The sequence below is a fragment of the Anguilla rostrata genome, chromosome 3 (genome assembly GCF_018555375.3).
Source record: "Anguilla rostrata isolate EN2019 chromosome 3, ASM1855537v3, whole genome shotgun sequence".
NCBI classification, from domain to species: Eukaryota; Metazoa; Chordata; class Actinopteri; order Anguilliformes; family Anguillidae; genus Anguilla; species Anguilla rostrata.
Window position 1 is genome coordinate 73,649,766 of NC_057935.1, and position 23,465 is coordinate 73,673,230.

At 40.0% G+C, this 23,465-nt stretch overlaps 1 protein-coding gene and 1 long non-coding RNA gene across 5 annotated transcripts; one reads left to right on the forward strand and one right to left on the reverse strand.

Moving 5' to 3' along the window:
* Positions 1 to 238: 238 nt before the first annotated feature.
* Positions 239 to 18,109, forward strand: LOC135251925 (interleukin-1 receptor-like 2). 4 transcript variants are annotated; one of them, XM_064329808.1, is made up of 11 exons: positions 239 to 674; positions 1,078 to 1,138; positions 4,198 to 4,423; positions 5,827 to 6,004; positions 9,798 to 9,948; positions 10,815 to 10,877; positions 12,071 to 12,206; positions 14,130 to 14,260; positions 14,939 to 15,067; positions 15,372 to 15,536; positions 15,892 to 18,109. In XM_064329808.1, exons 1-11 carry the CDS (start codon positions 648 to 650, stop codon positions 16,263 to 16,265), a joined length of 1,641 nt encoding a protein of 546 aa, XP_064185878.1. In that variant the 5' UTR covers positions 239 to 647; the 3' UTR covers positions 16,266 to 18,109. The 4 variants fall into 4 exon arrangements, with proteins under 4 accessions (XP_064185878.1, XP_064185879.1, XP_064185876.1 ...); XM_064329806.1 differs by having other exon boundaries at positions 242 to 674; positions 15,829 to 18,109; XM_064329807.1 differs by having other exon boundaries at positions 242 to 674; positions 5,830 to 6,004; positions 15,829 to 18,109.
* Positions 18,110 to 20,211: 2,102 nt separating this feature from the next.
* On the reverse strand, positions 20,212 to 22,726 carry LOC135251926 (uncharacterized). Its single transcript, XR_010329236.1, has 3 exons — positions 21,511 to 22,726; positions 20,565 to 20,612; positions 20,212 to 20,428 (listed from the first exon to the last, which is right to left on the reverse strand). It is a non-coding gene; the product is annotated as an uncharacterized LOC135251926 (long non-coding RNA).
* Positions 22,727 to 23,465: the final 739 nt, after the last annotated feature.

A 23,465-nucleotide genomic window follows, 5' to 3' on the forward strand; every position in this document is an offset into this window, starting at 1 on the left:
AGTAAAAGTAAAAATACACCAAATTCAAAGTTACATCGGTATTTGGCAGTGAATATACTCAATCTGTAAATACAATAAATCAGTGAAATATTATTATTATTATTATTATTATTATTATTATTATTATCATTATTATTAGTAGTATTAGTATTATTATTATTATCTATAGTCCTCGAGCTATTAATTATTATTATTATTAATATCATGGGAGAAGGCAGTATATTTCAACGCGTTTTTGCTTAATGTGCCGGACTATCATGGGGGCGCTTCTTTTTTTGTGGACAAAAAGTTAACAGTTAGTGAAAACCACGAAGACACGGCTACAGTAGTCCGCATATCAAAATAGTGCTGACGCGCGAGGCTTCCTGGTTTCTGGAAAGTTTTACAGGTGATTTCTCAACCGTCAGGCAGGTATGCCGGAAACTCCGAAAGCCCCTGGTCACAGCTATGCAATATCAGGTCATGAACTCTCCGCCACCAAAATTAGGACGTGAGCAGCGCTGCAGAATAAATAGGACATCGTCTAGAACAGCGATTCATACCCCACACCCGCCTTTCCTCTGTTTGTGGGAGGAATAATGACACGTTAAGCGGAAAGGAAGATTTCAGTTCTTCTCTGTTGACTAGCTAGACAAACGCGAGGAAATATGGATAGGACATGTATACACATAAAGGTAAGATTTTAATTATTTTATGAAGTCACTGTTAATGCAGGGTACAGTCGAACAGTGGGATTTGTTCTTCCTTGAAGTCCTCAATAAGAGTGCTTTAGAACCAGGCGATTCCAAGGCTGTGTATACAGCTGCTGTGAACTTATTTCCTCTGAAACGCTGACGGCGAATTTTTGATTCAGTCGTACTGGAGAAAGAGCTCTGTGGATTTCTCCACTCAAGCCCGGTTATTCGTTTTGAACAGACGGTCAGGAGTGTAACAACCGAGCACCGCGGATCATATAATCATATAAAACAATGCGCTCCTTTTCTCCTGTGATATTGTGGCACGCCAGGTGAAAAATCAGAATTGCTAGTTTAAGCACCTAACGTGTCTTTGTGTGTGATGTGTCTTTATCTGACGAAGGGAGAGTTCCTGTGCACCTTTTTGGTCGGGATCGTCTTGGCGTCTAGCTCGAAGAGCAACGGTAAGCTTTGCTGTACTGCTGTATGCGACTATAGGTTGCAGGATTTCACATGGGGCTTATCCGTATCAGATTTATATAGCTAAAATCTGAAACATGGCGCTCATGTTTAATGCGTATCCCTAGAACAGCATTATACTTAATGCGTATCCCGGCCACTATGTGGGCAGCACGTGCGGTCTCCTATGGCTCCAAATGTAATATTCAGCCATATCATGTGACCATTTCCTGTGCTGTAGGTGTGCTGGGTTTCAGATATTTTGCATCTTACATCTGGAACAATCTTCAAAAAAATCTTAAACTTACTTACGAATTAATTCCTGACATCAAATATGTAATCCGTGACTCTGTGACTGAAATATGCTCCGGTTTTTAACCTCTGCACTGCTGTTAATCACTGTTACACTGTTGTCTCTTTCTTCATTTGATGTTTGGAACTCGTTCGTCTACTGTCTTGTGGAACTTTGTAACTTAAAGTTTTTTGTTATGTCCCTCTTGCAAAATATATTTTGATCTCAATGGGGTTTTTCCTGGTTAAATAAAGGTTAAATACATTTTTTGAAATACTGTTAAAGGTAATCACAGTTTCATTCTTTGTTCAATCATATGCTCAACCTAATTTCAAACCCCCTTTGAACTCATATAAATACTTGTGTTGAATTAACACAACATTATGTTACTATAAATTATAATTATTTCTCCATCAAATCTAATCTACAGAAATCCTGGAAAATAACTTCTGTCTCATTTTTCCTTTAAAAATTGCAAATGGTTTAGTTATGAGAAACATTATTACAGAATGATGTAAGCCCTATGCTGGACAGGGGCTTCCTGTTATAGCATTGTGCTCTGTGTGTGAGCACAAAGCAAGGGTGTCCAGCCAGTGTTACCCATGCGTAACTATCCAACTTCCTGTACCCCAAAAGATCTTTCTTCCCCCCTTCCACAGCGGCAGAGAGGGTGCTTTTTATGGGTCAAGAATGGTATTTACAAATAATAATAATAACATCCTATTAAAATTAATTTAAACTAGAGATATTTCGGTAAGGAAAGAATAAATGCCACTAGATCTAGGAACAGTATTCATTACATTACATTTATTTAGCAGATGCTTTTATCCAAAGCAAGGTACAAAAGTATTCCATTGATTGTATCACACAGAATTTACACTCATGTCAAAATGCCTTTAAGTTCTTTCTCCTCCAATTTCTACCCCTCCCCCTCCTCCTCTATTCTTAAAAAGTAGGTCAAGGCGATTGGCAAATGTCAAAATCCAGCTACTGGTTATAACGGCTATGATAAATGTGAACGCACTACAGCAAGTGGGTCACAGTGAAGCCACTGTCCTCTGACTGACAAATAAAAATGATAAAACTGGATTTTGAAAATAGAAATATTACAATGTGTACAGTCCACACAATATGACAATTTGCTTTTGGATTCAGAGGGACAAAAAACAATCAACACTCAATAAACAGTCAGATTCAAAATACCTTGGATAAAAGAAGAAAGATTGCTTGTAGCCTGTGGAGCTGAAACATTGCTGTAAGGGTTTTTTTTTTCATAAAAAGGGTAATTTCTGATGATCTTTCTTTTATGTGTTTAGAACGTACATATCATTTAATTGTGTCTGCCCCAGAGACGTGAAAGAATTCATTAATAATTGAAAAAAGGTCAAATATACCACAGCAATATATATTTAGACCTTCACATTCTCCTGCACATGTAGGCCGGTGTTTTCCCCTCCATGGTAAATGGTAGCATTCATCAGATAATTGTGGAAATGTGACCTTTCCTGTCTTTCTGGTGCCACACACTGCTGGCTGTTGTATTGGCTGACACCTTAAACAATGGCAGCAGGTTTCTGGATAAACAGGGGAACTCCAGGAGGTGTTTTCATCTTGTACCTACCTCTGACCACATCAAAACCTTCAGTTTTAAAATGAAAGGATGGAATCTCCATGGTCTGATCCAGAAGCTATGAGTGCACTAACTTACTTCAAAAAGAAAAATTCTCAATGTATTCTGCTGCACTAATACCATTGCAACCATTATCCAGAATTTATTTGAATTTATTGATTTTCATGTGCTTCCTAGTTATATTATTATTATTATTATTATTATTATTATTATTATTAACACCTTTCATACATAAAATGTAGCTCAAAGTGCTTTACATTCAGCACTAAGATCAAAGCAAATACAATGAATTGAAATGATAAAAATAGATTGGTTACAAAGAAATCAGTAAAAACAAAAATAAAAACATCATAAAAACATATTTGGGGGTTCAGGCCTGGTTTTTTACTCGGTTCCTGCTCTGTTCTTGCTCTGTTCTGCCACCCTGTAAAGCGTCTTTGTGACAGTGTTCTGTGAAAAGGGTGATACAAATAAAATAGAATTGATTTGATTTGAGACAGGACTCCTGTGTCCAGACTTACCCTAACAAAAAAATCACATGTTCAAAAACCACATGTGAACACCCAAGATGTGGAGTACACATGTGAACTATAAAAAACCCACTTATTAGATGAGAGCTGAAAAAGGTAACCTTTGTTATTTCAAGCGAACTGTTTTGTTTTCACATGAAAATTTCAGTTCACATTTTAAAAAGTCAGTGACTAGTGAAAATATGAAGATGTGATCTATTTTCTTTTCACATGTGCATTTTTTAATTCAATCATGAAAAAAGCCAATCGTGTGAAAATGTCAATTTCATGTATCAGTTTCTTTTCACGTGAATATTTTAATTTACATGCAAAAATATTCCTTTTCACATGAAATTATTCTGTAAGGGGAATAATGGCACATTTATGTGTTGCCTTCAATGCTGTGATCTAAAAGCATTTTACTGTTATTTTGGTGGAAACTCAATTTCAATGACCAATGTGTGGTCCCACCTAGTCATGCATGGCAGCCATTTTGTGTCTCGCACACATCAGCTGAGGTGAACAGGAAGCAATTAAAACAGTTAAACATGACATATTTAATACAGGCAGTTAAAAATGATTTTGTCTTGAGCAATGCCCTGAACGCATGTCCATGGTGTGCTGTCTTTCCAGGCCAGCAGGGGGCTGTGGACAGGTATTACGCAGCTTCTGGGCAGTTCTTCCAGCTGAAGCATGGTGTTGCCCCTGGAAAGCTGGGTGGAAATGTAACTTTTACCTGGGGCAGAGGTGCTCATGGAAATCTGGATAGGACATCATCACGAGTCAGAATCATCAATGGCTCCCTGTTCTTCTTACCTGTTCATCTCTCAGACGAAGGATACTACACATGGAAAACAAGGTACATAAGAGTCTCAGCTCAGTAATTTGGCATCAACCTGTACAAATTCAAAGATGGCTGAAGATACCTGTGTGAAAGTAGATATACCTTTTTATGACATTAACATTTGAAAGTGATATGACTGCAGACACTACACCTGTAAAAGCAGCTGTAATGTTTATTTGTCTTTGGTTAATGTTATTAATCTTTAAAAGGAGAGCAGATGGAGGGGATGCAGAGTGACTGATCCTGTTCTCTGCCTTGGTTGGGCCCCATGGTCTGGGATTGAATCCTGACTATGCTTGTGCCAACTGTGGCTGGTAGCCCTGGACAGAAATGCATAATCGCTGGTAGTGTTGCCCAGGGTCAGGGAGGGTTCAGTTGGCCATTTTCTGTGTGTCTTTGCTCTCTAGTGACACCCACTAGTCAATGAGGTACCTACGGTCTGCCTGAGCAATACTCTTAAAGCTGCATGAAGTGTCTTCCTCCAGCTCAGTCTGTGTAAGCTGCAGTGTCACACTGAGAGAATGCATGTCTGTCTGCTGCAGCGTCACACTGAGGGAATGCATGTCCGTCTGCTGCAGCATCAATCTGAGAGAATGCATGTCCATCTGCTGCAGCATCATACAGAGAGAATGCATGTCTGCCTGCTGCAGCATCATACTGAGAGAATGCATGTCTGTCTGCTGCAGCGTCACACTGAGAGAATGCATGTCTGTCTGCTGCAGCGTCACACTGAGGAATGCATGCCTGCCTGCTGCAGCGACACACTGAGAGAATGCATGTCTGCCTGCTGCACCGTCACACTGAGAGAATGCATGTCTGTTTGCTGCATTGCTGTGGAGACGGTTTAGGGTTAGGGTTAGGGTTAGGAGCACTTTAGGACTGGGCATTTCAATACTGTGGGAAAATGCAGGATAAAGGAGATGCTACAACTGCTTAGACAGGTACATTTAAAAACAGATTCTAACATTTAAAACTCTTTAAACCGCTGATCATACACCTGTAAATAGAGGGAAGGCTCTCTGTTGAAACCTGTGCTCTCTGAGTGATTTCATAATCTTTTGACCTTTATGACCCTTTAATATAAGGGGACTTTACCTGGGAAACACTGCTCTCTGCTTGTGAGGTATCTGCACCAGGCTGTAGGGGTTTGTTGGAATGACTGACGAAGCACAAGGGGTATAAATTCATTAAGATTGAAAACAATACTATGTTAAACATTTGCATCACAACTTAGTAATAAGCTTTATTAAGTATAATAAAAACTTGAATTTAATTTAATAAGGGATGCAAAGAATGCTATAATTGTCCTGCCTGTTTAACTATAAAAAACAGAAAGAATCTTAAATCAGTTAGCTAAATGAAGAAGTGCTGTAATTCCACTGATATGTAAATGGTTACATTGTGACCTCTGCTTTTAGCAGTGATGTCACAGGGGCATGGACTGTGGAGAAGACAGTGTTCCTCTCTGTGGTGGGAGGGGCTTGTCCAGAACACAGTGACATTATCCCAGTCCAGAAGGGCACCACTGACAGCCTACACTGTGGGCTGCAGGAGATCTTCACTTTAGATAAGAGCACAGAAATCAGCTGGCTGAAGGTAACCTGTGCAAATCTACAGGACTTAACTTCCTATGATCTTAGCTCTTATACAGATCGATACATTTCCTTACTAGCACTTACGCAGACCTATACATTTCCTGTAGTACTGAATCACAGACAACACCAGTCACAGATTTCCACTTCTGTTGAATACAAACGGAGGGCCTGGGTGTCACTCCTTAGCCTGGAAGCCAGAAAATCAGTTCAGTTCACTTTCATGCACAAATTGCAACGTCAGCAAAGGAAGGTATTTATTTTTGCCACCAGGAGATGAAGATGAGTGAAAACAGGCTGACTGCTGATTGGGAATGTAACCCTAACCCTAACGCTAAATACCCTCAGATACACCCTAATGCTAAATACCCTCAAATACACCCTAACGCTAAATACCCTCACATACACCTTAACGCTAAACACCCTCAGATACACCCAAACATTAAATACCCTCAGATACACCCTAACGCTAAACACCCTCAGATACACCCTAACGCTAAATACCCTCATATACACCCTAACGCTAAACACCCTCAGATACACCCTAACGCTAAATACCTTCAGATACACCCTAACGCTAAACACCCTCAGATACACCCTAACGCTAAATACCTTCAGATACACCCTAACGCTAAACACCCTCATATACACCCTAACGCTAAACACCCTCAGATACACCCTAACGCTAAATACCTTCAGATACACCCTAACGCTAAACACCCTCAGATACACCCTAACGCTAAATACCTTCAGATACACCCTAACGCTAAACACCCTCAGATACACCCTAACGCTAAACACCCTCAGATACACCCTAACGCTAAACACCCTCAGATACACCCTAACGCTGAACACCCTCAGATACACCCTCAGATACATCCTAACGCTAAATACCCTCAGATACACCCTAACGCTAAACACCCTCAGATACACCCTAACGCTAAATACCTTCAGATACACCCTAACGCTAAACACCCTCAGATACACCCTAATGCTAAACACCCTCAGATACATCCTAACGCTAAATACCCTCAGATACACCTAACGCTAAACACCCTCAGATACACCCTAACGCTAAATACCTCAGATACACCCTAACGCTAAACACCCTCAGATACACCCTAACGCTAAACACCCTCAGATACACCCTAACGCTAAATACCTTCAGATACACCCTAACGCTAAATACCCTCACATACACCCTAACATTAAATACCCTCAGATACAATCTAACACTAAATACCCTCAGATACACTCTAATGCTAAATACCCTCAGATACACCCTAACGCTAAATACCTTCAGATACACCCTCAGATACACCCTAATGCTAAACACCCTCAGATACACCCTAACCCTAACACCCTCAGATACACCCTAATGCTGAACACCCTCAGATACATCCTAACGCTAAATACCCTCAGATACACCCTAACGCTAAACACCCTCAGATACACCCTAACGCTAAATACCTTCAGATACACCCTAACGCTAAACACCCTCAGATACACCCTAATGCTAAACACCCTCAGATACATCCTAACGCTAAATACCCTCAGATACACCCTAACGCTAAACACCCTCAGATACACCCTAACGCTAAATACCTTCAGATACACCCTAACGCTAAACACCCTCAGATACACCCTAATGCTAAACACCCTCAGATACACCCTAACGCTAAATACCTTCAGATACACCCTAACGCTAAATACCCTCACATACACCCTAACATTAAATACCCTCAGATACACTCTAACACTAAATACCCTCAGATACACTCTAATGCTAAATACCCTCAGATACACCCTAACGCTAAATACCTTCAGATACACCCTCAGATACACCCTAATGCTAAACACCCTCAGATACACCCTAACGCTAAATACCTTCAGATACACCCTAACGCTAAATACCCTCAGATACACCCTAACACTAAATACCCTCACATACACCCTAACATTAAATACCCTCAGATACACTCTAATGCTAAATACCCTCAGATACATCCTAACGCTAAATACCCTCACATACACCCTAACATTAAATACCCTCAGATACACCCTAATGCTAAACACCCTCAGATACATCCTAACGCTAAATAGCCTCAGATAAACCCTAATGCTAAATACCCTCATATACACCCTAATGCTAAATACCCTCAGATACACTCTAAATACCTTCAGATACACCCTAACGCTAAATACCCTCATATACACCCTAACGCTGAACACCCTCAGATACACCCTAATGCTAAATACCCTCATATACACCCTAATGCTAAATACCCTCAGATACACTCTAAATACCTTCAGATACACCCTAACGCTAAATACCCTCATATACACCCTAATGCTAAATACCCTCAGATACACCCTAACGCTGAACACCCTCAGATACACCCTAATGCTAAATACCCTCAGATACACCCTAACGCTAAATACCCTCAGATACACCCTAACACTAAATACCCTCACATACACCCTAACATTAAATACCCTCAGATACACCCTAATGCTAAATACCCTCATATACACCCTAATGCTAAATACCCTCAGATACACTCTAAATACCTTCAGATACACCCTAACGCTAAATACCCTCAGATACACCCTAATGCTGAACACCCTCAGATACACCCTAACGCTAAATACCCTCATATACACCCTAACGCTAAATACCCTCAGATACACCCTAACGCTAAATACCCTCAAATACACCCTAACGCTAAATACCCTCACATACACCCTAACGCTGAACACCCTCAGATACACCCTAACGCTGAACACCCTCAGATACACCCTAATGCTGAACACCCTCAGATACACCCTAACGCTAAATACCCTCAGATACACCCTAACGCTAAACACCCTCAGATACACCCTAACACTAAATACCCTCAGATACACCCTAACGCTAAACACCCTCAGATACACCCTAACGCTAAACACCCTCAGATACACCCTAATGCTGAACACCCTCAGATACACTCTAACGCTAAATACCCTCAGATACACCCTAACGCTGAACACCCTCAGATACACCCTAATGCTGAACACCCTCAGATACACTCTAACGCTAAATACCCTCAGATACACCCTAACGCTGAACACCCTCAGATACACCCTAATGCTAAATACCCTCATATACACCCTAACGTTAAATACCCTCAGATACACCCTAGTACGATAATATTCATTGGTGATATTTCTCTGCAGAGATTGCTTTTGCCAGTGACTAAGAGAGACTTTGTTACGCTTTGATCTGTTAAAGGGTACTGAGGGTAATTGGGTACTGAGGTTGTTAATGACAATGTCTTCTGGTGGAATACCCCTTTAAGTAAAAGATAAATAAATCCTTATTGGTCATGCTACCAATGATATTTATTCGAATATTTTTTGGAAATGTTACTGAGCTCTAAGAGTGTACATTCATGTTCTTTTGTCACTACTGCTCTCATATACCTTCTGCTTACACACACTGTACTTTTGTTTTGTAAGATCTGGCTAAGAGTACCTGCTAAATGAATGTAGTATAATAATATAATATAATATGTCTCGGCTCATTAATTCAGTTTTCTTTGTGTTTTACTATTTACAATGATTGCAAGGTTCTAAATGTTATTCTTGATGTTTGAAATGCTGCTCAGAGCAGGGTGTCATGGTGTGGAAGCTAATTCTGAGTTGAGCACGATGCAAACTAAACTCATCAGGAGATTCTGTCACACTGGGTGTTCTGCCTTTATGAGGTAAATATTACCCAGTTATTTAATAATTAATTTATTAATTTAATCTTACAGGATTGCAACCCTATGAATTTCCATGAAAAGAATATCAGAATCACCCACGTGAGTGACAAGGATGAAGGAAATTATACCTGTTTAATAAATTTCACCTTTGAGGGGAAGAAGTTCAGTACTTCTTGGACGATACAGCTGAGGCTTAAGGATGGTAATGCAACTCAAATATTACAGTTATTATATTTATACCCATTTTATAAACAGTATATTTAGCATTCAACACCATCCCAGCTAGTGTGACCAGAACAACCATCTCCTGATGATGGTCAAATGGGAAGTGATTTAGTGTTTATTAATTCTGTTTCTCTGAGACTATAAGGGTTTATTAACTCTGTTTCTCTGAGACTATAAGGGTTTATTAATTCTGGTTCTCTGAGACTGAAAGGGTTTATTAACTCTGGTTCTCTGAGACTGTAAGGGTTTATTAACTCTGTTTCTCTGAGACTGTAAGGGTTTATTAACTCTGGTTCTCTGAGACTATAAGGGTTTATTAATTCTGGTTCTCTGAGACTGTAAGGGTTTATTCATTCTGGTTCTCTGAGACTTAAGGGTTTATTAATTCTGGTTCTCTGAGACCGAAGGGTTTATTAATTCTGGTTCTCTGAGACTGTAAGGGTTTATTAATTCTGGTTCTCTGAGACCTAAGGATTTATTAACTCTGGTTCTCTGAGATTGTAAGGGTTTATTAATTCTGATTCTCTGAGACCTAAGGGTTTATTAATTCTGGTTCTCTGTTGGAGACTGTCCTGCTATAGGGTCCCTGTTATAGTACTCCATTATCCATAACCTACCCTAAACACTTACATACATATCCCAGCATAAGAAGTCACATTTTAAAATGAGCTGATGTACTTTATTTCTTTTGTTCTTTTGTCTTAACATGATTTTCTGTTTTTTTAATTTTTTTATTTTTTTTTTATTGTCACACCTAATTTGTGCATTGTTGCATGCTGATATAATGTGCTATTGCTGTTCTCACCATTTCCACCCCCCATTCCACCCCACCATTTCTGGCAGACCCACCTTTGCTGGAACCCAAGGTGATTCGCCCCCAGAATGAAACCATCAGAGTTAAACCAGGTGAGAAGTAGCAGCAGACTTGCATAGTTTCATGAATAAGTAGATCTCTGGAATATTTAAAAAATATTCCTCAAAATCCCCCATTTTCAATGAACTCTTGCACAAATCAAGACCTTTCCCCTCATAATTTCTTTAAATTTTCTTTAATCTGCCAGATACCATTGACCCCAAACATATTGATTCAGAAATGTCCCCCATGACCTTATTCCTGGTATGGAACTAACTGTTCTCTTGCAGACTTACTCTTCTTACTCTTCTTCTTATTCTTGTTTTCTTTTCACTTAGATTTCTGCATGCTACTCCTCCTACATGCCATTCCAACTTCATAATATTCAGCTAGGAAGTTTTCAGCTTACATTTTTTTCTTTGGTATTTCATCCTGTATTGTTTTGAAGTAGCCTATTAATAGGCAGCTGGCTTCCTCTTGTGGTGTACTTTTGTATATATAGCCTATATATAGCCTATTTGTTTTTTTTTTGTAAGGTTACAAAGAGACACTTGATGATAAGAATGTTATATGGTTTCATTGTTTTTAAGATAAGACACTTGGTGTTAAAGTATCATCTTTTCTTTCTTTCTTTATTAGCCTTGAGAGAAATGTGGCTGCAAGTAATATGATTAATAAGTTGATCATTACATCTTACAAAATAATTATCCACTGTTAAATATGTATTACTGAAAAGTAAGAAATTAACCTAGCTAAGCTTCCTACAATCTCCCGTCCTGGTAATATTTATGAATACTATTGTATGTTTATAATATGCTGATTCTGGTATATTACTGTAGGCCTATGCATACAAAAAAGAAACAAACAAAACAAGTTTGCAGCGGAGTTTATATTATTTCTGTGCAGTTTTACTAGCAAGGCTGTTGCTACTGGCTTGCTTTGGCAGTTGCTGCTCTTGCTCGATCGCTTGTGTCTGCCACGCGTGAAAATCTTCATTGTTAGGGGACGGGGGATCATTTTTGAGATTTTTCCCCTGTTAAGTACTCAGCTAGATAACTAGCTGGTTAGACCATTAGGCCACCCTCTTGCTTACCGGAGGTTTTTTGTGGTTTTCAACCCCTTGGGAACCAAGGCATCAATTGTAAAGCGCTTTGGATAAAAGCGCTATATAAATGCAGTCCATTTACCATTTACCATTTACTAAGGGGGTTGATCGTGTCTGTTTCCTTGTGTGATTTTCTCACAGGTGTGAAAGCAGAGCTGGACTGCAAAGTGTTTGTGGGCATGAACAAGGAAATATTTGATGAGACCAATGTCTACTGGTTGGTCAACCACACCCTCATTGAAATTTACAGTCACCCCATGAAGAAAGTAGATGAAGAGTGAGTCAATGCCCCTCTGTGAAGCTGACAGGCAGCTAACCCTAACCCTGAGGCAGAATGCCCTCTTTCTTAATTGGTTCAAGGTGCAAGGCAGTGCATATGGGGAGACTTACGCTGGATCCCTTCTGCATAGAACAGAGTCCCAGAAGCTCCCCGTCCACACTGTCAGCATTTCCTTCTGCAAGGCATCTTCTCTGGCAGAGACAAACATGCATTCTGAATAAATCAAACAGGATAAAAACAAGGTGATGCTGAGGGTAGCGGACCACTGCAGAACAGTCCTGCAGTGGTCCGCTAAGGGAGAGTTTAGGCGAAGCTGCAGAAATGAATGTTTGCATGATGTGATATGGTATGTTACATGAGAGACAGCATTTGTATGGTGTGTGTATGCTCTTGATGTGTGTGTGTTCTACAGTGCTTTGAGAGACAGCGTTTGTATGGTGTGCGTATGCTCTTGATGTGTGTGTGTTCTACAGTGCTTTCACAGACAGTGATTTTATGGTGTGTCTACGCTCTTGATGCATGTGTGTGTGTGTGTGTGTGTTCTACAGTGCTTTTAGAGACAGAATTTGTATGGTGTGTGTATGCTCTTGATGTGTGAGTTAGGGCTGGGCAATATGGTGAAGGTGTCAGATATTGATGAGGATTGATGTCTATCATGATGGGAACTCGACATTGTGATTTACAGATAAAGTCTTCTTCACTAAGTTTGCTTAAATCTGCGGGTGCTGCACCTTGAAAGAGCATAGTCCCACATAGGGGAATACACAATGGAGAACCAAAATTACCTGCAATAACCTGCTGTAATAAGCTATAAGCTAAATATTATATCGTATCATGGGTCCACTAATAAAAATATAACAACATAAAAATAAAATTTAGAAAACATGAATTACGCGGACATTGTTGTAGTGCTCACGCATGCATTTAGGGTTAGCGTTAACACTGAAACACTGAAAATAGAAATGTGAAAATAAATGCTATATAATAGCCTTCTAGCGTTACTAAAAGGCTGTTCCATATTAATTTAAAATGTGAAAATAAAGAAATAAAATAATAAACAAGCTAACGCAAGATGCAAATAACTAAACCAAATTAGGGTGCAGAAGTAATTTAACAGCTAAGAACAGAATAGGGCCGAATAGCTAATTACAATGTTTTAATGTTTTTGTTCTTGAAAAACATGTCGTTTTTTTTTCATTAAAATTGAATTTGCAAATATTTGTGACAAGGAATTTATTGTAAGGCTATAGAACATTTTTAATTCAGTAGAACTTCTACTGTGAATCATTTTATTTTCCTGAATATTCTACTTCCTGGAATTTGAGCTGAAGGTCTTTTTTTTGTTGTGTTCATGTTGTTTTGTTTTTTTCCATTTTTTCCCCAACCAAAGTGATCTACATAATCAGCCCACTGCAGACCAGTCACAGGCTCATAGGTGGAGTGAGGAAATAATTAATCATTTGTAAAAATATAATAAAAAAAAAAAAATAATAATTTAAAATACACCCAGGTGTGCAAATTAAATTGCCCCATGCTGACCAGAGCTTAGTAAACAAATACACCACTAACTCAACTCCAATTCTACACTTTGGTGCCTTAATTTTGTGTAGATTCATGTAGACTCAGAAACTCACAAAATGTATGTTATTATTCCAGTTCTATCTGGAATGTTTTACTTTTTTCTGATTCCTCGAGGATGTCAGATAGTAGAGATTCTACTGTATTCTAGCAGAAACAAATGCATTGTTCCAGAGGGCAGTATCACATATCACAAGTTTTCTCATGAAAGTATCATATTATTGTTCTAGACAGCACCCAGCCCTAGGGAGTATTTGTATGTGTGCATATGGTCTCTGCATAGTCATGTGTGTGTTCTACAATGCTGTAAGAGACCGTGTTTGTATTGTGTTTGCTCTGCAGTTCTGAGGGGATATACAAGCTCTCCAGGCTGGTTATTGAAGAGGTGCGGCCAGAGCTCTTCCATGTGCCTTTCCAATGCATCGTCTGCAACAGCCTGGGCCAGGACATGGGCGTGGCTCACCTGGCTCCAGGTGTGATGAAGGGCCTCAAATTTTTAACTACAGATGGTGGCTCAATAGGGTTAAAGTATTCTGATATATTTCAACACTGTAGACGCCAGTGAAAGTCCCTGCAGATTACGCAGTTATACAATTAACCTACATTTTCAGCAATGTTCAGAACTGAGTTCTTGTGTCATATGATTGGCTGTGTATCATTTTGAAAAGTTCAGTTTTTGTTTTTAAAAAAATGAATACTATTTACAAAATATCAGATCAGAGAAGTAAAAAAATACACATTTAAATAGTGATTGCCACTGGAAGTGGAGGTGATGAAATGAACATAGTTTGTACAGGATTTGAATATGTAGTTTCCCATTTAAAGTAAGTTATTCACAGATTGAACCTGATATGTCAGATCTGCTTTTATGTACTTTTATTACTAGCAACTCAGTTGAATGTATGTAAATTTAGGTTCAGGACAGTTAATTCTGGGGTGAAGATGAAGTCTCTGTCTTATGTTATTTTAGCTAACTGTACTCTACTGCATGAGTTTATTTACCCAATCATAACCCTAACTCCCCTCCCCCTTTCCTACCTCCTTACTTCTCCCTCTTTCCTCCCTCATTTTCCTGCTTTTCCACTGCTTGCTCGTCTCCCTCTTCCTTTCCATGTCTTTTTGCTCCTCCTCTCCACCTCCTCTTCCTCCAGTGGATGACAGAAACCTCCACATATTTGTCTGTGCAGCTGTTCCTGTGATTGTCATCATGGTAATAATTTACCATCACTTCAAGGTTGACATCACGCTGACATATTGGAGGCTCCGCCCCTTCAAGACGAGTAAGGGCTCTGCCAAAACCCTGCCATTGAACCCTCAAAGAACACAGGGTAGACCACATGACCATGGTGATAACAACTGGTCCTCCATCATAGAAGGAAACAAAAGAGTTGGTTAAAAACACTTATAAAAAGTATAAAGGCCTTAATTTACATAGGCACCCCACTCCCTCTCTCTCTCCTCCTTTGTCCCCACTCCCTCTCTCTCTCCTCTTTTGTCCCCACTCCCTCTCTCTCTCCTCTTTTTTCCCCACTCCCTCTCTCTCTCTCCTCCTTCCTGTCTCTCTCCCTGGCTGTGTGTGTGCAGTTGAGGATGGGAAGCTGTATGATGCATATGTCAGCTGTGTCCACAATGAAGCGCTGTGCTCCTTCCAGCTGGAGAACTTCTGCCTGCAGGTTCTGCCAGAGGTACTGGAGCATTGCCATGGCTATAACCTGTTCATCCGTGGCCGAGATGACCTGCCTGGGGAAGGTATGCATACCTGTGTCCAGGGAGGAGCACCACTGCCTCTGCTTATTACAGTAATATACTGCTGAGCAGGAACCCAAATGTCATCAAATGCAAATTCTGAGAAATTGTCTAAAATGAATGGGATTGAATGGGTATTTGCATGTTTAATTACCACAAAGGCCCTATAGTGTCTTCAATCACAAAAAGTATCTGGCCAGTATTGCTATGTAACACTCTGCCAGGTTTAACTTATTTGTCTTTAATGAATTCATCTTTCAGTCAAATTCTCACTCATTTGCATGGTCCTTCGCAGCTGCTCCAGATGTAATTTCTGAAGCCATTGGGATGAGTCGGAGGCTGATCATTGTGGTTTCAGCCCACAGTCATGGAGACCTGGATGTTGAGGGTTCTGTGTTGTTGGGTCTAAAGTTGGGCCCAGGGAGGGATAGGCATGGAGACCAGCCTGATTTGGAGCAGCAGATCGGCCTCTACGATGCCCTGGTGGAAGACAGGCTGCGGGTGATCCTGGTAGAGATTGGGAAGTGTGTTGATTATTCCCACTACCCAGAGTCCATCCGCTACCTGAAGCAGAAACAAGGAGCCCTGAGGTATATACCCGGCAATGGAGACCCCACAGCACCCCCTAACTGCCGATTCTGGAAGTACTTCAGATATCACATGCCACACAGGCCTGAAGGAAGCACCAGCACTAAATCACTGCCCAGGCCCAACAGGCAGTTCTGCTTGTGAGAACCTCCATGCTACCATGTACACGATTTTTCCCCCAGATCTAGGGCATCACTGCTGCTACAAAGCAGCATGCAAATCAACTGTGATAATGGGTTCCCAAGCACCTGCCCCCTTTGCCCCGTGTCCAATGTGCCCCATTCATAAAATATTCATATTTGTATTATCATTGTTGCTGTCATTTATTTTAATTCATTGGTAAAATATATTCTGTACAATAACTGTGTCATAGAACAGTTTTCCTTGGTTTGTGGGCCCTTTTCTCACATTGAGCATCTGTTCTTCAGAAGGTCTCTGCATGGCTCTGGACCTAACATTACCTAAGAGGCAGTTAGGCAGGCTTACTTACCCAGCAGCCCCCACACCAGGTTCCACCTTCAACTTCAATTTGAGGAATTAATGTAATTCACTTGGATACACAGTTATAGTCACAACATTTCCCATAGATTACATGTACAGTATACTTACCTGTATGTATTTTTCCTCATGTTAATTAGTTCATGTATTTTCTATGAAAGTGAATTATTAGCAATTTTTTTTTTTGGTTTATTTATATTTCATTTTAAATTGTGGATACCTTATACTCAATGCTTTGATGCATTCTGTTGGGGCAAGGTGATTGACTTGACCTGGAATATTGCTGTGAATCAGCATTTTTAAATTTATGTTAATGAACTGTGGTGTAACCACCAATGAGGTATGATCTCACCTGATAGGTATGATGCCCAAAGATTGGTTCCACGTCATTGGGTTTGGGTTAGGCTAGGTCCAGAAATTCTGTATTTTTTTCTGCCCACAACTGGTAAACTGTGGAGGGAGATCAGAAGATTCTGACATTTTATGATCAAGAATTTTATGATCAAAAATGTGTTTACATGGAAAATGGTGAAATACATGAGACTGTAGTCTTATGTCCAAAATGAGTCAAAAGTGGCACCTATTCCAAAAGGAGAGATTTAATTGAGGCTTTTAAATTTATTAAAGGGATTAACGAAGGACGGAGTGTAGCACAGTGGGTAAGGCACTAGACTTGTAACCGAAAGGTCGCAGGTTCGATGTCCGGGTAAGGACACTGCCGTTGTACCCTTGAGTAAGGTACTTAACCTGCATTGCTTCAGTATATATCCAGCTGTATAAATGGATACAATGTAAAAAAAAAAATGCTATGTAAAAGTTGTGTAAGTTGCTCTGGATAAGAGCGTCTGCTAAATGCCTGTAATGTAATGTAACAAAGTTAACTATTCAAGTTGAATTTGGTTAGCAGAACGAGTGGGCATAAATGGAAACTGGCAAAGGATAAATTTCACACAGACATTAGGAAATATTCTTTCACAGAGTGTGGTCAATGTGTGGAATAGCTTGCCTGGACATGTAGTGGAGGCAGAAACACTGGCGGTATTCAAGGCCTGGCTTGATACATTGTTAGATACTATTTAGCTTTTAGGTAAACTAAGCATTAAGTACAGCTTAGTGGTACGAATACATGAGCAGTGGTGAGCTGAATGGTCTGTTCTCATCATACGTTATGTTATGTAAATTGCATTTTTGCTTTTTCAGCAAAAAAGAGATATTGTTGCAAAATATTGCAAAAATCATCAAATTCTGTTCATAAATGTAGGATGTTTTCAGGGTATTTGTACCAGTACTGCAGCTTGAACCATGTTTTCTTAACATGTTAAGTGAGCAGGTTACAAGTCACTTCATCATACTTTCATTTATTCAATACGTTTGTGCAAAATGTGAATCATTTTATATTCTGATATTTTCCAATACTTTTTCAAAAAATGTGAATTGGCACATGTATACTTTCCATGCATCAATATTTCATAAATAAGAAAAGCAAATAATCTTTTGCTCCTGTTTGAATATCTATTCTGGCTGTGAATCACATGATAGTCTGTAACTTTGCATGGTCATAGATACTTTAAGAGATAAAGTGTCAAGACTCTCTGTTATATAAATACACAAATATATAACCAGATCTCTTCTGACTGTAAACCACATGATTTCCTATAAGCTACATGAAAAATCCTCACAACAGAGTCCACATAAACAGAGTTCACATTTCTTTAGGTTTGAGTTAATTTCAGTCTCTTAAAGACACCCTGCCCACATGTGCTTACTTTGTGGAAATAATTGTCTCACAAATTATAGACTATCTACCAGGCAGCGATGGATTTAACAGTTTTTTATTTTTTTTGATTTAACAGCGATTTTTATTCAGCAGAGAGCAGGTATGCCATCCCGCCAAGAACACTCAGCCCTTACACCCTTTAAACATTAAATTCTGTACATTCTGACCCCATTTCAACAGACAGATTTCATAAACAACTTCACATGTCTACACAATAAAGCCCCACACTAAGGGGATTTTGAGTTATCTCCTTCTCATTCTTATTTTTCCTGCCGCCTATCCCACTCTCCTCATTGGACATTTTACCAACATTAGCCAAATCCTCATCCTCATGACCCAATCAAAAACTTGCATATGCACGCAAAATACCCATACCTTTTTACTCTGAAACATTTCCAGTTTAAACAGCTAATGTGCCTGTAGCCTAGTGGGTAAGGTTACAGTCTTGGGAACATGGGCTCCTACGTTCAAGCCTAGCTGGGGATATGTTTCTTTAACCTGCTTTTACCCTCACTAATAATTGTCTACTACTTCTCAATTATTGCTTTTGCACCATATCTACCGGCCGTTCACCGAACGTATACACTGCATTATGACGTACCGTCTGCACGTTCACTTATTAACCGGCTGCAATATTGCAAAGCCATATCGATTCAAGGGAAGCTCTTCTGTGCTTACTGGCCTGTGTTCTTCTTTAATACCACGGACAGGTTTGCTAACGATATTTCACGCATTGCATAGCTATGTCATGGTGCTGCACTAACAAAGTCACAGACTGGTAAACCTCCGGTTGAAGGATTGAATCCCGCCTCGCACTCAGGCAGATCATTTCCTCTTTTACATGTAACCCACCTAAAGGGTCACTTAGCAGTAGGTAAATATTTTCGGGTTAAAGCTAGGTTCGTAAGGAGAGGCTATGAATGATGAGATGGACACAATGAACAACCGGAGCCAGAAAGTAAGTGCAAAATGGTTAGAACTGTATTAAAGAAAATGTAATGACAACAGGTAAAGCCAGCATTTAGTTATCACATTCAAACACATTCATTTGTTTTCATATCAACGTCCTGAGTGTTGTAACTGTATTCACTGTCCATTAAGTTCTGAATGTCTTCTGTTCAGTCTGGTTCAATTCAATTGGTCAAGTTCAATTTAGTTAGTTTCAAGTCAGTTTTGTTGGTTGGGTGCACCCTTTATACAAAAAATAAAGTATCAAATAAAATGTAATTACTCAGTCACAATCCTACCACACCGGAGTGGGGTTGGGAGAAACAAGGGGTACCAGGGGGTCCTTCCTCAAATGGACGAAGATGAATTATGTTGATCGGCTCGCCATCTCCCTCATCAGGGAGAGAATCCTAGGTTCACAGGTTTCTCCTTGGGTATCCAAAAAAGCCAGCCTGTATGATAACAGGGTATTATAACAACTTTTCTCAATCTTAGTTTTTTTTCTTTAAGGCATCATTGTAACCTCAAAAGTGTAAAAGTGTTACTAATAAGCCGAATAGTATAAATGTTCAACTGTACAGTTTCCTTTTATCAAATATTCTATCACTCTTTAACCATTAATAATGAATTATGATCAAGGTATTTTCCATGTAACTATAGCAAATATTTTTTTTAAACCATGAACTCAATATAAATACATGGCAATAAACCTTCAACAATCAAGTAAATCCTTAGTTGATTGTAAAATAATTTAAATGCATGTGAACTAACACTCTTGCATTGTCATGCACAATAGAAGATATGGCTACATCATACACCCCTATGTATTTTCCAGAATAATTTGAAGACATTACTACCTGTTACAGCCAATAAAACTAATTAGGGATGCAAAACAAGTCCTCCTAACACATTAGGTAGGGAGCCTCCGTTTCTTAAAGCTACAGGACTCTTTTAAAACGTTGCTATTTTTCTATATCCTCAATTATTTCCAGTCCCATCTCCTGACTCTGTAACCAGGGAAGCCCACCTCCTGACTGTCAAACCAGGGAGGTATCAGACAACATTCCATGCCTCTTGTGTAAACCTTCAGCATGAAAATATTGAAGTATTTTAAAGGCCGAGCAATAGCAATATTCTCTTTGAAGCTCTCACGGGCATAAGCGAACATGAAAAACACAGACAGATGACAAAAAAAATGAGTAAATGTGAGGGCGGCTCACATTTCTGGTAGCGTGCCACAAGAGATCTGGAGACGGCCTGGCGGATTGCTGCAGAGAGAGAGAGAGAGAGAGAGAGAGAGATAGTGGAAATTGCGATCTCAGGGGTCACATCTCTCCTGCATCCTGTCAACAATCAGGCTGTTAACAATCATTCTGATTATCAAGACATTTTATAAAGCAATAACTGTGACAGACAGCTACAATACAATATAAAGCTTGCAACAGGCACACCCTGGACCACATTGACGAAGTTCTCCTAGGCGGCAAGATTCTTCTTTAAAATGGTGCATATGACATGTTGATTGAGTGAAATTGTAGCTGTGTGCAACAGACTCCTTGTGAATGCGTGCATTACTGGAAAGTACACAGACTGTCAGGCTCTCACGCCGACCTCCTTGACAGTGTGTCTTTATTGGACACCGAATAAATAAAATAAGAGATGCAATGAAAAGTCTCGTTAGGGTTATGTCTGTATTACTTAGGTGAACACATCTTACACATCCATGATACTTTTGGCGTAGCAAATAACGTTAGGTAGCTACCTAGTAAGTGTTATGCATAAGAGTGGCTAACAACAAGACTAAGGTGGTCATAAAATTTTTCCCGACCGTGAAGAACGCCTTACTCGTTTACATTTTGAATAGATGTGGCTAGACTGGCTAAATCTATCGTGGTTTCCGTGGCAGCACTGTCGACACAAGCAATATCGGAAGGGAATTTTGACTAGGTAGTTAAGCAAAAACTTGAACGACAGCTAAGGCTGATATATAACGGCGGTTAAGAAAGCATGTTACAATGTTGTAGGTAGAGAATGAAGAGCAGATGAAGCACACAGCATTACCCAACGTTAGACAGATAGTTAATGTTAGCGACCATGTAGAACGGAGGCTAGTATTTGAGGTTAATTAGCATTAGCTAGTGAGTCAGTTAAGAGTTGTTTTCTTACCTTGGTAGTTGCAAAAATACACATGGCATGTAATGAATAGCCTTTCTCCAATTTGCCGGTTGAGTGTTTAGTCGTTGTGAAAATCCTATGAACGCGAGTGATGTTTATCTTTGGGAGCTCCTATTGACAGCGGGTGTAGAAGGTCGCCATTGCTAAACCGGGAAGAACCGAGCAGTACTAATTACGGGAGCTAGCCTGGAGCTATGAGGCTAAGGGCACGTCATCCTTGATCATCCTTGATAGTTTACCAAGCAAGCATTATAATCGGTGGCACGGTGGCTCAGTGGGTAGCGCTGTCGCCTCACAGTACGAAGGTCGTGATATCGAATCTCGGCTCTGTGCGGAGTTTGCATGTTCTCCCCGTGTCCACCTAGGTTTCCCCAATCCCAAAGACATGCATACAGGTTAATCGGAGATACTAAATCGGCCACGGTTGTGAGTTAGAGGCAGGAATACACTTTGAGTGTATTCCTGCCCCTCGCTCAGAACAAGCTGGGGTAGTCCCCCCCCAGCCATCTTGCTCAGGTACGGTAGATAAGGTAGGGTCGTTGTAATTTGAAATAGATCTATAATAGACATAGTCTAGATCCGTGTTTATTGTGTATCTATGAGGTGTTTGCCATACTTCCCAGCGAACGCGAGACGTGCAGACGATATGTTTATTGCGTTGACTTATTAACCGGCTACAATATTGCAAAGGCATGTGGATTGAACGGGAGCTCTTGTGCGCTTACCGGCCGGCCTGTGTTGTTCTTTAATACCACGGACAGGTTTGCTAATGATATTTGACGCATTGCATAGCTATGTCATGGTGCTGCACTAACAAAGTGACAGTCTGGTGAACCTCCGGTTGAAGGATTGAATCCCGCCTCGCACTCAGGCAGATAATTTCCTCTTTTACACTAACGTTTTCTTACGCTTATATTTGCTTTAGCAAAACTCACTGACGGCCACCCATATGCATTTCATGACGGCAAACGTATTCCTTTTATTAAAAAGTTACCAGTTCACCACTCTGCCATTTCTACTAACTACATTTCTTCACTTGGCTACCGTACAAAACCTTATCGGCAAACGCCACGTTTCTACATTTATGTCACCTCGCCCTGTTCTCTATCTATCTGTACGTTCTGCAACTCCCCATTAAAACATTACATTTAAAATCAAGTTTCACCCAAAAGTATAGCTACTAGTGCTGAACATGAGAAAAACACAACATCTCTCTTGTTACTTAACCTTCCACTTAACAATTACAGACTTATAGCGACTGTTATATATACCGCTCGATAAGGATTAAAAGCTCGCTCATGGTTAGATTAGGCCTACTCCATTAACTTGGCACTATGCTCCGTGATCATGTCAACCTTCACCTACATGCCCATCCTGCTGAAAACATATTGTTTCAACTACGCAATTTGATCATTTCGTCCTAATTTCTCTCACACTGTTGTTATTTCCTCATATGCAAAGCCTGCTGGGACATATGCGTCTGCTCCTATTCTCCACAATCAAGTTTTCCGGTTGTAGCTTAGCAAAACAGCGAAGAGGATTCCCACCTGCAGATAAGCCTATGAAAATGGCTTATAAACCTTAGGAAGACTGAAAGTGCATCTCCAGGAAATAACAGACAACGGAGCAGGACAACAGGCTACAGAAATTGCGACCTAGGAAGCTTTAATTCTACGGGCTTGCTGATTGTTTTCTCTATCAAGGCTCGTTGGATGGCCGGCAAATCCGTGAGTACAACATATTTCAGCTGCGTTTCTGTTGCGTTTAGACGCTTTGTGACAGCCACTGTTTGTATACATAAGATGTATTTGAAAGCAATGCTACCCAATATTTGCTGAATTCTTTCAAGTCACTTGGCCCTGTGTTTTGTAACAACGTGACTCACTGCAACAGAATAGCAGGTGAACTGAGGGTAACGGCTTGGTGCTTCGGTGCTAGCCAGCAAG